Source organism: Convolutriloba macropyga, chromosome 11 (genome assembly GCF_964194025.1).
Source record: "Convolutriloba macropyga chromosome 11, txConMacr16.3, whole genome shotgun sequence".
In the NCBI taxonomy this organism is placed as follows: domain Eukaryota; kingdom Metazoa; phylum Xenacoelomorpha; order Acoela; family Convolutidae; genus Convolutriloba; species Convolutriloba macropyga.
In genome coordinates, this window is record NC_134478.1 from 30,347,949 (window position 1) to 30,361,386 (window position 13,438).

Sequence of the window (13,438 nt, forward strand, 5' to 3'; positions counted from 1 at the left end):
TAGTGAAGAAAGCACGCGGAAAAAGAGAAATTTCATCATTTTGAGCTTTTCTGACCTCATTCGTGGCGTGAGAAGTGGTTAGATTTTAATTTTTGGAAAGTCGTTTTTTATTTGGATCAAAGAGTTGTTCAAATTATTGGAAACCTAAAGTTCCCTTATAAAAGTGGACTGCAAGACAGCAAGAACTATCGATCTCGCTAGCCTAGGAAAAAAAGTCGGGTTTTCACTTGTAGATGTCGAAATTCTTAATATTTAAAAAATGGTTTTTCAGTCGGGACAAGGAATTGTTCAAATCTTTTGAAACCCACGCCAAAAATCCCCCCCCCCCCAAAAAAAAACAAAAGTGGACTATACAATAGCAACAACTTTTGCTCCAGCAAACCCGGGAAAAATAGGTTTTCACTCGTAAACTTTGTGATGTCACTATTTCTAATTTTTTGAAAAGTGGTTTATTCAACATAAGTTGTTCAGGTTATTGGAAGCCCAAAGCTCCTTTATAAAAGTGGACTGTAAAACAGCCACGTTTTCAAAGTTAGCTAGCCTAGGAAAAAAGTAGGCATTTTGTACTTAAATTTCGAGAATTAGCAATTCTTAGTTTGCAAAAAGATGTCTTTATTTATTCGGATCAAGGAATTGTTAAAATCCTTCGCAGCTTTTACCCGAAGTTCTCTGAAACGTTGCCTGTAAACCACAAGAAGATTTGATCAACCTGAAAAAATGGCTTTCCATACGTAAATTTTGATATTTTGCATTTCTTGATATTTGCAAAATAGGTTTCTCAATCGTGCCGGGAAGTTGTTCTGATCATTTGAAACTCAAGCCTCCCTTATAAAAGTAGACTAAAAAAATGAGACCTTTGATACAGCTATCCTAGAAAAAAGTTACTTTTTTATATGTCAGTTTCAGAGGTTTTGCGATTCTCTATTTTTGAGAAGTGATTCTTTTCAATCGGACCGAGGACTAGCTCAAATTATTTGGAACTCATGCCCAAAGTTCCCAAAAAAAGATCGACTCCAAAACAGCAATAACTTCTTATTCAGCTAGGCCAGGCAAAAGTTAGGTTTTCATTTTTAATTTTAGATGTTTTGCCATTCCCTATTTTTGAAAAGTTGGTTTTTCAATCGGGTCAGGGAGTTGTTCAGATAATTTTTAGGTATATTTGTATACATGTACGTACTTATGAATAAAAATATGTATATATGTCTGTCTTTGGTTGTATACATGTATGAATATATGTAATCATCTTAGTAAGTTTTTTATGTGTTCATGGATTGTTGCTTTCGTTGCTTTTTGGTTGAATTCGCTGCTTTTTAATTCGTTGAAATCGTTGTTGCTTTCGTTGCTTTTTAAGATCGAAAATGGACAGTTGAATCGGAAAGACTAATGTTAACAACTTTGATGAATCAGATGTCACGCTCTCAGCACCAAGTGTGAACAAAACAAGAAACTAACCGAGGTACTCTCGGCATCTCAATCTCCAACTAGAGTCAATTAGAAATACTGACTGCTATCGTGCGCGTACCTTCTCAATGGAAGCTGCCTTGATCATTGCGTTGTCTTCTCCCTTCCAGGTACAATTATCAACAACTTTTACAAGCTGATGCAATCGATTGAATCATATCAAAATCTCATCTTTTTCGCTACTGGCAATAATCTCTCGAGTTCCAATAATCATGAAGACCCGCCCGGTGCACGTTTTGCAGCACGTAAATGATTTCCTGAAAGCGGTGACACGAAAACCAAGTTAATCTAATTGTTTGCATAATTTTGAGGAGTCAGTATGCGAATCGCCCAAATATACAAGATACTGATGCCCTTATTGTGAGTATCTAAGCAAAGATGTTTACCACTCGAAGTTATTCATCTAACACTGAAAGGTCGAACGTCACTAGCGTGTGCTTTGGAAAAATTTCTTAACAAGAACAACGCGATTCAAACACTTGAATTGAATTCAACTGAACTGATTTAACTATCGGTTTTTCTGCCGTATAAAGGCTGTCTTTCAGAAGATAAAAGTATCAATTTTACTGGCTTGTTGTCGCTGTTTATTTTAAGTTGCATTGAATTGCCCCAATTTTGTTTTTTTTTGCTGTTAGAGCCTGTATTTCAATCATTTTCAGAAAATTTCACTTGGTTTGGTTCTTAGCCTTTGTTTTTAAGCATAAAAAAAGATTTTAATAAGAAATGATGTTTAATTTTGATCTGAAATTTTTATTCATTTTCAGAAGTTTTGATTCCTTAATATTTGTTGCAAAAACTTGTGGATACTGCCATCTTCTCTTTAAAAACAGTCTCATTTTGTAATTCACTGAACAGTGATACCGTTTATTCATATACTATTTGGAAACAAGGTCTGCTTTTCTGCAGGTTTTTCTGACCCCATCTTCTCAAATATTTGCCATATGTCTTTTTTCCGCAATTTTAGAAGCTGAAAAATTAGCGCTTGAAAGCCATGTCCAAGAACTAGAGAGAAAGACAATCAGAATCGTAGATTTTTGATGAACTAGATTTCAACGTTTCAGCACCAAGTGCGAACGAGAAACTCACCGAAGGTACTCCAGAGATCTTATTCTCCAATTTTTCGAGTCAATTAGAAATACTGACTGCTATTGTGCGCGTTCCCTCTGAATGGAATATGCTTTGATCATTGCGTTGTATTCTACATTGCAAGTAGAATTGTCAACAGCTTTTAGGAGCTGATGCAAACCAGTGAATCATATCGAAATGTCAGCTTTTCCGCTGTTATCAATAATCTCTCGACTTTCAATAATCGTGAAGAACCGAAGCACGTGTTGCAGAACGTTACTGATTTCGTGAATGCAGTGACACGACTGCCAAGTTAATCCAAATGCTATCGTTTGCACAATTTGGAAGAAAACGTATGCGAATCACCCAATCATACAATATAAAGATGCCCTAATTCTGATTATCTAAGCAAAGATGTTTATCGCTTAATGGTGTTCTTCTAACGATGAAAGGTCGAACTTCATTAGCGTGTGATTTTGAAAAATTTATCAACAAAAACAACGTGATTCAAATACTTGACTTGAAATAATTTCGACTGAATTGCTCTACCTATTGAATTTTCTGCCCGTATAGAGCCTGTCTTTCAGAAGATAAAATTTTCAATTTTGCTAGCTCTTTGTTGCTTTTTGTTTTTTAGTAAATCTTTCACATCTTCAGTCAGCTCCTCCTCCGATTCCTCAGGTTCCCCATTTTTCCCCTAAGTTGGGTTGAATTGCGCTAATTTTCGGAGTTTTTTGCCGTTAGTGTCTGCCTTTCAGAGATTTTCAGTTGTTCTATTTCCTAGCCGGTGTTTGTTTTTTAAGAATAAAACTAGATTTTCTTGAACTTTTTTTAGCTGCGAAAATTTAACTTTTGATTCCTTAGAATTTGATGAAAAACTAACGGATACTGCCATCTTCATTTTAAAAATTTTCTCATTCAAATTTATTTGTAATTTAATTGAACAGTGATAGCGTTCAACCGAACACTATTTGGCAACAAGGTTTGCTTTTCTGACACAAGCTTCTCAAATAAAAGCCAAATAATTGCCAAGTTTTTCCTTTTCTCGCAATCTTAGAAGCTGAAAAATCAAAGCTTGAAGTTCATTTCCAAGAGCTAGAGAGAGCGACAATCAAAACCGTAAATTTGACCAATGAATCTAACCGTTTATCAACCACTACTTCGGTACACTCCTCGGATCCACCAACGGACAATTTAGCCGTGCCAAAGGGAATGTAACGAACTCTGAAGACTATATATTTCGACACCATATTAGAAACTCTGTGTTCATAGAGCTCAGTGCATATAGTGCTGCTTTGATGCTGACTTCAATTCATCTATCAGTTCGTGTCTTTGATAAGTCTCGTGAAAATCACTGCAAAAGTCTTGGTTGAAATCTTTACGAAAAAAGTAACTTGATATGAATGTTGAAAGTTTCCTGTGCACTTCACTTTGCCTTCACTGCAAGGCAACATTTCCACTGTTTATTTCCGTCTAACCACTTGCAATGTGACTAATAACGTTTAAACGATATATGACAGACATCTGTCATGCTAGGGTCCTTAAATACTTTAGTTAATCATAGGTCTTGAATGCTATACCAAATGCGAAAAATAAATCTGTTCTGCCACCCTCCGCTTGAACCATACAGCTTTTACGCACCCGTGTACGTGCATATTTTTACCAAAATATTGTAAATCTAAAAATTTGCTTCAAATCGTTTTTTCTCTACAGTTAATGCTTATAATTTCTTGCAATTTCTAAGCAACTATTGGCATCATTAGAAAAGGGCTCAAAATTACAAAACTCAAGTTCCCACTTGCATTTTTTTATATACTGTCCAAAGAATTGAATGTCTACGGGTTCTTCGACCATTCAGAGCCTTTTGATGGAACAATTTAAAGGTTCAATTTTTGCGTTGTTTGCTAGTATTTAAATTCTGCCAAAAAGCTGTATTATAATATGCTCTAAATGTGCTTTCAGGATTTCCATACAGCACAGCGTATTTGCTAACTTAACGTTCATTTTTCAACTTTTTCAAGCAAAGTTCATAGCAATCATTTTAATTGCGGTTGACCTAGTTCGATTCCTCAAAAAATAGGAGTAACTCGATACAACCCCGCCCCTCTCACAAATACCGCTCACCTCAATTGAACGCACCCATTCGCGAACAGACTCAATTTTAGGAGCCCCATGTTTTTATGCAAGGCACACGTTGCTTGAAAGCATTTCGTGGTTCGGTGTGTAACGTTATTATTGTTAGCTTACGCTCAGTAGAAGTTATAAAACACCAAAATACAAAAAATGGATTTCAAGTGGTTGCTTTTTTAATGGTAATGCACCCATCCCATCATTCGTCCGGTTCTACAGACGAATCTAGACGCCATCTCCAAAAAACTTGGGTACCTCATTCTCATTTACACAGGATAAAGATCATAACCGACTAAACGTCGGAAGAATTGCTCTTGAACTAGTGGGAGCTCTAATCAATTGCAGCCTGCTTCAGTCGGGGCGGGGAGCCTAAATGGGACTAAGAAGTTCTAAAGTGGGCTTCAAATAGCCACATTAGAGGTTAACATATACCACTATTAAGATTTAAGGTAAAGAAAGACAAGAGTTTCGGCGCACTTTTCATTTGACTTTTAGTATTAAATTGCTGCCAATTGAGTTCAGCTGCTTGAAATTGTGATTGAGAGAGAAATTTAGATCACGCGAAATGCAAAAACTCAAGGCCGTGAAAGTCACTCGAAAAGTCAAAATTGTCAAGCGAAAATTTTGCATAAAAAAGACACACACGTTTACAATAATTGCTATGAACTGCGTTCAAGAGCAATTAAAAACTTTTGTCTCCAAATCTGAATCAAGAGTGGCAAAAGGGTTTTCAACTAGGCGCTTATTTGAGCTCACGAAAAACACTGCAATTAAAATTTTTGTATACAAAAGCGAGACAGATGTGACTTTATTCAGAAATGTCCATCCGATTTAACAAATTCAAAAAATTCAAAAAAGCTAGTCAAATTAAATGAACCGAATTCTGAGAGAGGTATAAGCAAAAAAAAGTTAAGTCGCAACACAATCCGGTAGAAAGTCAATTTTCGGAATCCCAAATATCACTTGGTCTTAATGAACATAGTTCTCCAATGACAATTCTCCTATTAAGAAGGCCCCGACTCTTAACAGGGCACCAATTCTCCTGGATGAGCAAGTCATTGAACCAAGTGAATGATGTAACAGAGTGTGTCTTTGGTCTACAACGGCCAAAGAAAATCAAGAACGACATTTTTCTGTGCTCTTCTAACGAACAAAAATTTAGGTGAATCAAGCGAAGTTTTGGACATCTGTTCCTTACCTAGTTGTTCTTCATTATACAGGCTAGAGAAAACAATTCAAAACATCACTTCTTTTAACAACAAAAAACATTTGGTTGATTTAGTGTATGCAATAGTTCTTTTTTCGCGAGTCAGCCTCGTTTACTCTCTTTTTAACCCGCTGAAAATTTGAATATGAAAATCGTAACAGCAAAATATGTTTTTTACCAACTCCTATGTAAATATGTTTTTTACAATGCCTACTAATGCAAACTAGAGACCACTTATGGAAGGAATAGAATATCTGAGCTTTATCTCGCTTTATTTCAAAAGGTTCAAATCTATATAAAGATAATTTTTTTATTCTATCAGCCTTCTTTAATTTTGCACTTTTGTATGACCGTTTGTCAAAACGGTCACACAAAAGTTTGCATCAAAAAGATAGAATAATAACTGTTTCGAAATTTCGTCTGAGAACAATCGAAAACTCACATAGAAAAAGAGACAAGCAGTCTCAAGCAGTTGTTCTACTAAAGCATTTGAAATCCTGCACAATGAACTTGTCAGATTCAACCCACCTTTAATGTTAAAAAACAGTCAGATATCAAGGATAGCTGAATAAGAGTAGTTATAAACATATGCTGTTTTGGAAAACATGAAAAGAGGAAGTTTTGTAAAAGTTCATGGGTACATTAAATAAAAATACTGAAACGGAGCTTCAAATCTCTTCAAGAGCCGATTGCATGCTGAGAGCATAATTGTTTCTTCACGATAATGATCCAGAAACAGAAACAAATTAGTAAAACTCCTGCTAAATACTGAAACCAAGCTAGCCGAGTTGTAAAAGCATTGTTTTGAAAAAGAAATCACATGGGAAAATATACATGCTGAGCAAAAACAACTGACCTAATGTAGCTTTGCTATAATCCATCTTAGCATGAGCGTTTATTGTGAAAAAAACTTAAGGGAAGGTCAAAAGACTAAAATGAATCAAATTCCAAAACGGAAAACTACGAATTAGGAGATTAGGAAGTAAATTATGTAAACTAAGGGGAAAACTCAAGTTTCTAAATTTCAAATTTTGGCACTACTTGCGAAACGGTTTGAGCGCTGGAAAGCGGGGACTACGCTGGACTATGGTATGAAGCTGCATCGATGAAGCCATCAAGAAAAACCGTTACTGAAACCATAGAAGCACTTGCAGCTCGTGCTTAGGCGCTGCACCACCAATTCGGGAGAGCATCAGAACTTCTGTCATCCGATGGAGTAGCACCAGATAATATGCAAACATTCAGAGAGCTTAAAACTCTACACCCTCTGGAAGAACATTGGCTGCAATTTCGAGATTGTCTCGGGCAACACTTGCGGCCTAGAACGCAGAAGCAATAAATGTGAGGTCTGGTCAAAAGGAGCTCTTAACACGATCGATAGCAGAATTAGAAGAAACAGGAGAGGGACTTCAAAAACAGGGTGCTGCTGTTGGATCCAACCCGATTCGTTGCTTCCTCGATACAAACGAGTTCAAAAGATCGGAAAATTACTGGAGAACCTGGAGTACATAAACGACTCACAATGTGCTCTTGGCATTCTACGTAGTTGTCTGGGTGCACCAAAAATGGTGTATTCACTGCGCTGTATTACACCAGAGAAAGCTGTAAATATTTTTGAGGAATTTGACTTGCTTCAAAGGACAACTTTCGAGAATATACTGGGAACAGTCTTGTCCAATGAGTCATGGTATCAAGCATGTTTGCCTATCAATAAGACTGGAATTGGCATCGGAGGAGCGTCTGATCAGATAAAAGCAGCCTATATTGAATCGATATCGCAGTCTGCTACATTAGTAGAGCTTATAACTGGCCAAAGTCCGACAGCAGATCACACTTTTACCAAAATGATTGATGAAATAAATGGTTTGTCAAAATCGAAGCTTACTCAAAGCAAAATGTAGGAAGGTTGCTCTCGATAAAATAATAGAAATTCAAACATCCGAAAGAGAAAAAGCTCGTATATTGTCAATCTCTCTGCCTCAATCAGGAGCATGGTTATTGGCAGCTCCCATACCGGATCTCGGCCACCATCTCCTGCCAAACAAGTTTCGTGCAGCTGTGAAGTACAGACTGGGCGCCCCCATATATGAAAAAGAAAGGAAGTGTCCCTATTGTAAAACAGGATCTTTGGATACACTAGGTGATCAAGCTGTTGCAAGTCATGGTCGGGGCGATGTGATTCCGCGACAAGAACGCCTAAGGGACAAATTTTTTTCCGATTGCAGCGCTGCCAACCTGTCCCCACTTTGCGAGCACAAAAACCTGATACCAGAAACAAATTCGAGACCTGGAGATTTACCTTGTTGTTGTGCTGCGCAATCGGCAGCTCTGGATATAACAATTACCTCACCACTGCAACCCAGTATTACTTAAAATGATGCGAGGAAGTCTGGTTTTGCCCTGATAGCTGCGGAACACAGGAAGTTGCAGCAATTTTCCCAACAGCGTGCCAACATAGGTGTTCAATTTTTTCACATGGCTTTTGAATCATTTGGTGGACTCTCTGAATTGGTCAGAAAGACATTGAAGCGAATAGTTGTGCTCACTGACAACAGAAGTTTGTACTCAGCTCGTTTGTCACATGCTTTCAGCAGGCTTGCTCAATCCGTTTCAGTCACACTAAAGCGAGGAAGCGCTATAATGTTGATAGCAAGAAGCGCAGAACTGTGAGCCAGCCGCAAGCAAAAGAATGTCTCCTGACCTTTGATTGTGTGGGTTTCAGTATCCCAATAGCAAACCAAATGGTGCGGGTTTCACTATCCTAGTTGAAAAATCGATTGTGTGGGTTTTACTATTCCAACTGAAAACACGATTGATTTGATAAATTTAATTAATTATGAGTTTTTATTCTTACCTGACCAAAGTGGGGAGAATAGAAACATATATTTCATATCTGGAAAACTGAAATGAACCGTTGAAAATTGATTTGTTAAACTGTTGATCTGCTGTTTTATAAACCTAGTCATGGTAACCAAGTTATCTATTAATTCAAAATTTAATTATTATAAAAAAACTTGCGAAATAAAAGGACAAATGGGACATTAGAACAAACGTCTATAATGGCTCAATGACTTTTTGGTATGCGATTTAGGTCAGGTATTATTCTTTAATCATATTTGGGCTTCAATATTCGCTTGATCTATATTGAAACTCTATGAAAAATATTCCTTGGAAATAATTTACTTCGGTGGTGGAGCCGATTAGTGAAAATAACCTCGGATAATATTGAAAAATGGCGGATAAAAGCGACGAAATGTCGTCACTAGTTTTGACGTTGTTGCAAAATTTCTCAACGCGGATAGTCTTACGGATGCATCCAATTTTAGGCAGCTGAGAAAACTTTGAATAATTTCCTCCAGAGCTTTCAACCCTAATCTTTAAGCATGTGAACAAAAAACTTATATACTCGCTAAAACAGCTGTTTGCCAAAAATGTGTTTTTATTACAGCTCAAAGTTTTCCCCTGCAAATATAAAATTTCTGGAGCAAGACAGCAGTTTAGTGAAGAGTGATCTTATAGTAGGGCATCAATCAGTGTTATCAAAACTGTGGTTACTAACTTTCTATATTCAACAGGAACCACATTTTTCCTCAAGAGGTGCTGATCCTTGCCACATACAACACACCTATTCTCTTTAGGCAGTCTGTAGTACTCACTGTCCTCACTCGGACGATTAGCTGGCTCAAAGAACAGACGGACACTATGCGAGTCAACAAATTCTAAACAAAATTGCTTCAGTTAGATACTAAAATGACAAGAGCCACCAATTTAACTCGAGCAAATGGGTCCTAAATTATTATTACCCGTCCCAATATAGGCATCATTTCCGCAAATCCACAAAATGATGAAAGTTTATCTATGATAAGTTCTCTTTAAGAGAAAAATTAACATAATCGACTGCCGTCGTACGCATTGCTTTCGAAAGACAGAAGATGGGTTGGCTTCAGTTGTAGCGAAGCTAGCCTGAGGCGATAATAAAATCGGAGGGGAGGGGCGGTAAATGGTGGGAGCGATCCAAGATAGTCGCCATTGCCCTTTAAACCGTGGTAATCTGCCACTTCAAGCAGAGCCCTAACATCGTACCTATACGAATTCAGGTATTTTGATTTTTAGAAAAGCGCATGTTATTCTTTCAAATAGAAAAGGAAGAACACAGAAGAACCAAACAACTATCGACCGATAACAATTGCAACAAGCATTTGCAAAGTTTTTGATATCATTTTAAGAAATGAGAACATAAACGACAAACGTCGGGCTAATTGCTCTCAAACGACAGGCGAGCGGTTGGCTTCCGTAGTAGCCAGCTGGTGCTTACGGATGATGCTAGCATTGGGAAGGGGCTGACCGGTGTGTGCGTGCGTGTGTGTGTATGTGTGTGTGTGTGTGTGTGAGGAGGGAGTGTTGAGGATTAGGAAGGCTAGATGAGAGAGGAGTTCAAATTGTCACGTGCCGGAGGGTGGACAATGTGAGTATTGATGAGGGGGAGGTAATGGGGGGGGGTGTGTTGACAGAGGGGGGTCAAACGTTCAAGAATAAGATTCGCCCTTCACGCGATGAAATTGTCTCCACAGTTTTGGTGAATGGCTTTCTTAGAGTTTAGTAAAGCTTCCGGCTCTAAGAGAACTTAATGCCATCCGAGCGCTACCTGTTTATCCCGTTTTTGAGGACGAAAAGTCAAATTGGTCAGACGAAAAAACCCGGTCCAGCAAAAAATCGCATAAAAAAGATCACAGATCTGATATAAATGCTACAAACTTTGTTTGAGAGCAATTAATCACGTATTATCTTGAGCACAATAACTCATTAGATGTCAGTATGGTTTTAGTAAAAAAATTGCCAATTGATTCCCTATTTTTTGTTTTGAATACATCAAATCTATTCATTACCATAGTTTTAAGGTTTAGCAAAGTTTCGTTATCCCCTTAAACTAATAGAAAATAAAAAAAACAAAAACTTCAAAAATAGTAAAAATTAGTCAAAAGTTAAGTCAAAATTAAGCCTGAAAACTGTTGCATTGGTCAATAAAGGAAACAAAACCAGAAAATTGTCAAATGTTTCAAAAAAACTTAAAATTAGCAAACAAAAATAACAGAAATAAAAGTTACAAAAACAAAAGATTTCCAGATTGTCAAAAATACTTTTGTGTTGTTAAAAACATTCCATCAACTCATCCCAACCAACATCCAAAAGCCTTAAAATTCTTTGCCCGATAAATGAAATATTGTTCAAAATGCTCAAACTTTGGAGTTAAAGTTGGCGTAAACAACAAAGTAGACCAAAAACTTTAGCTTAAAAAGACTTTTCGCGTGGCATAATTGCCATATAAATTACGGCCCACACTTAGTATAATCAAATTACAAATAATCGACCAAAAAAATGAAAACTTGCTACATTCAGGTTCAAAAACCGCCCTTTGCAACTTAAGTTTAGGCCTGACAGCAGTTTCAGCACATCAAGCTACAAAAAAAGCTACTAAAGCGAGTCCTCGATCCTCTCTTAGACCTAATGACTGCCGAGCTTTACCTGTTTACCCATTTCAAAAACTCAAAGTCATGGGAAAATGTGTGAAAACAAGTCATTGACTCCAAGTAACCTTTGAATGAATATATAATACAACAAACTCGTGAGAAACAATGACAGACAAAGCAAAAAATAATCAATAACTGTAGAAAATTGGCACAAATCAGAATTTTGACAACCAGTGGCGCAAAAATAAGCGAACCTCATAACTACGGACCTCATGACTAAAAACACATGCACAGCATGTAATAAAACGATAAAAGTCATAAAGGACATTTCAGCGGTTCTAATGGCAGAACTACAAATGAGGGCAAGATTCACAAAAAGGAATGGTATTTGTCACTGAACACGTTAACCAAAGTTGAAGCCAATAAATTGACTTAAATAACGCCACACAAGAAGGTCATTAAGAACTTATTGTTTTTTAGACTAAGTAAAAAGACCAAAACAAAAACAAAACAGCAAAAAATCAACTGTTCGTTTCCGAAAAGCCAGTGTTGCTGTGCCAAAACTCAAACAACTATTACATTCACCTAATACTAAGAAGCAACCGATGAAATCTGCCATTAATGAGATTAATTGATAAAAAAAGTAATAGGCTCAACAAATGCTAATAAAAATCAAAAATTCACTGAATTTTAAAAATAAAATGCGTAGAAGTCAAAGAGAAAACAACTAAAAACTGAAACAATCAATTCCATTAATTTAGACATCCTTAGAAACCAATGAGACTTATCAGCGACAAAGAATTGAGCGATAAAAACTCGTAAAACCCTAACAATTCAATAATATTTCGTGAAAAGAATGAGAGTCAAAGTAATAGAAAGAAATGGCTTTGAATTGAAATAAACAAATCGATTAAAATATTTCCTAATAGCAACCTATGAGACCTGTACCTAATGAGATTAAACGATAAGACAACAAAACGTGTACAAAAACACCCAAAGCTCAAAGAATCAATAAAGTATTTTGCGAACAAATACTGTCAAAGACTTGAAAACCACAAGCTATTCATTTATATGATACTGTGATAAATGATACTAAGTTATAGGACAACAGCAAATATCAAAAATGGGCAAAAAATCAAATATTCAATTAAAATTTATGACAACAAATATTGTTAGTGTAAAAAAAGCATTAAGTGCCCGTCGATGAGTTCAATCAATTGCAAATAGGCGCTATTAGAATACATATGTATCATAAAATGGCACTCCAGAGAAACACAACACTGAAAACAGCAGTCAAATTGCCGCAGCACTTGAAAAAATCGTTTTCAAGAACCTAAAATTTGTTCAAATACCTTTGTCACTTTAATTTAAAATCACATTTCAAACCTACTTGCATTTTCATTCCTTTTACTAATCCAACGTGATTAAGACCGACATTCTAATTTGACTTTTCACTGACGTGAAAAAGCCAAAAAAGCGTGATCAGATCTTAAAAAAGCCAGCACACCAATACAATCCAAAAACTTTGGATTGTAAAAAATGACAGAGCAACACAACAATCCAAATTCTTTGGATTGTAAGAAAAGAGCAACTAAAGATCGACCGAAGAATAGCCGTTGAGAGGCTACTAAGGTTATTAATAACCTTTTAGATGTATCAAACGAGTATCAAGATCCAGCTTTCGTTGTCGGCGATATAAATTTAAACCAGAAGCATAATGTGGCCTGATTGTTTAACAAAAAAGATATATTCATGCATTCTGGAAAGCGAATGATTAGGACTATTCAGTAGGTCAAATTCCGGTTCGAATTATTGACAGTGAAATCTTTTAGTTACGGCATCATCAAGCTGACCAACTTTCATACAGCATTTGCGACAGCTCCTCTTGTTCCTCTTGCTATTAAGAGCCAGTCGTATATTATTGAAGTTAATTTAAAATACAATGATGTGTTCGCAATTCACAAGCAGAAACCAGCAAAATTTAGAAAAGTGACCCCCCACTAAAATTAAATACAGAACATAAACCGACCAACGTCGGAAAAGTTGCTTTCGAATTACAGGCGGCGCAATTTAATTCAGGAGCTGTAGTCTACAATAAATTTCTCTG

The 13,438-nt window shown here is 36.6% G+C and overlaps 1 protein-coding gene across 1 annotated transcript in view; it reads right to left on the bottom strand.

Annotated features, from left to right (window-relative positions):
* The window catches only part of LOC142349237 (exonuclease 3'-5' domain-containing protein 2-like), a 57,885-nt gene that overhangs the window by 14,881 nt on the left and 29,566 nt on the right, over positions 1-13,438 (bottom strand). The window contains exon 7 of the mRNA XM_075400665.1: positions 9,423-9,582. Within this exon, the coding sequence (XP_075256780.1) occupies positions 9,423-9,582 (160 nt within the window). The remainder of the gene's footprint in view (positions 1-9,422; positions 9,583-13,438) is intronic.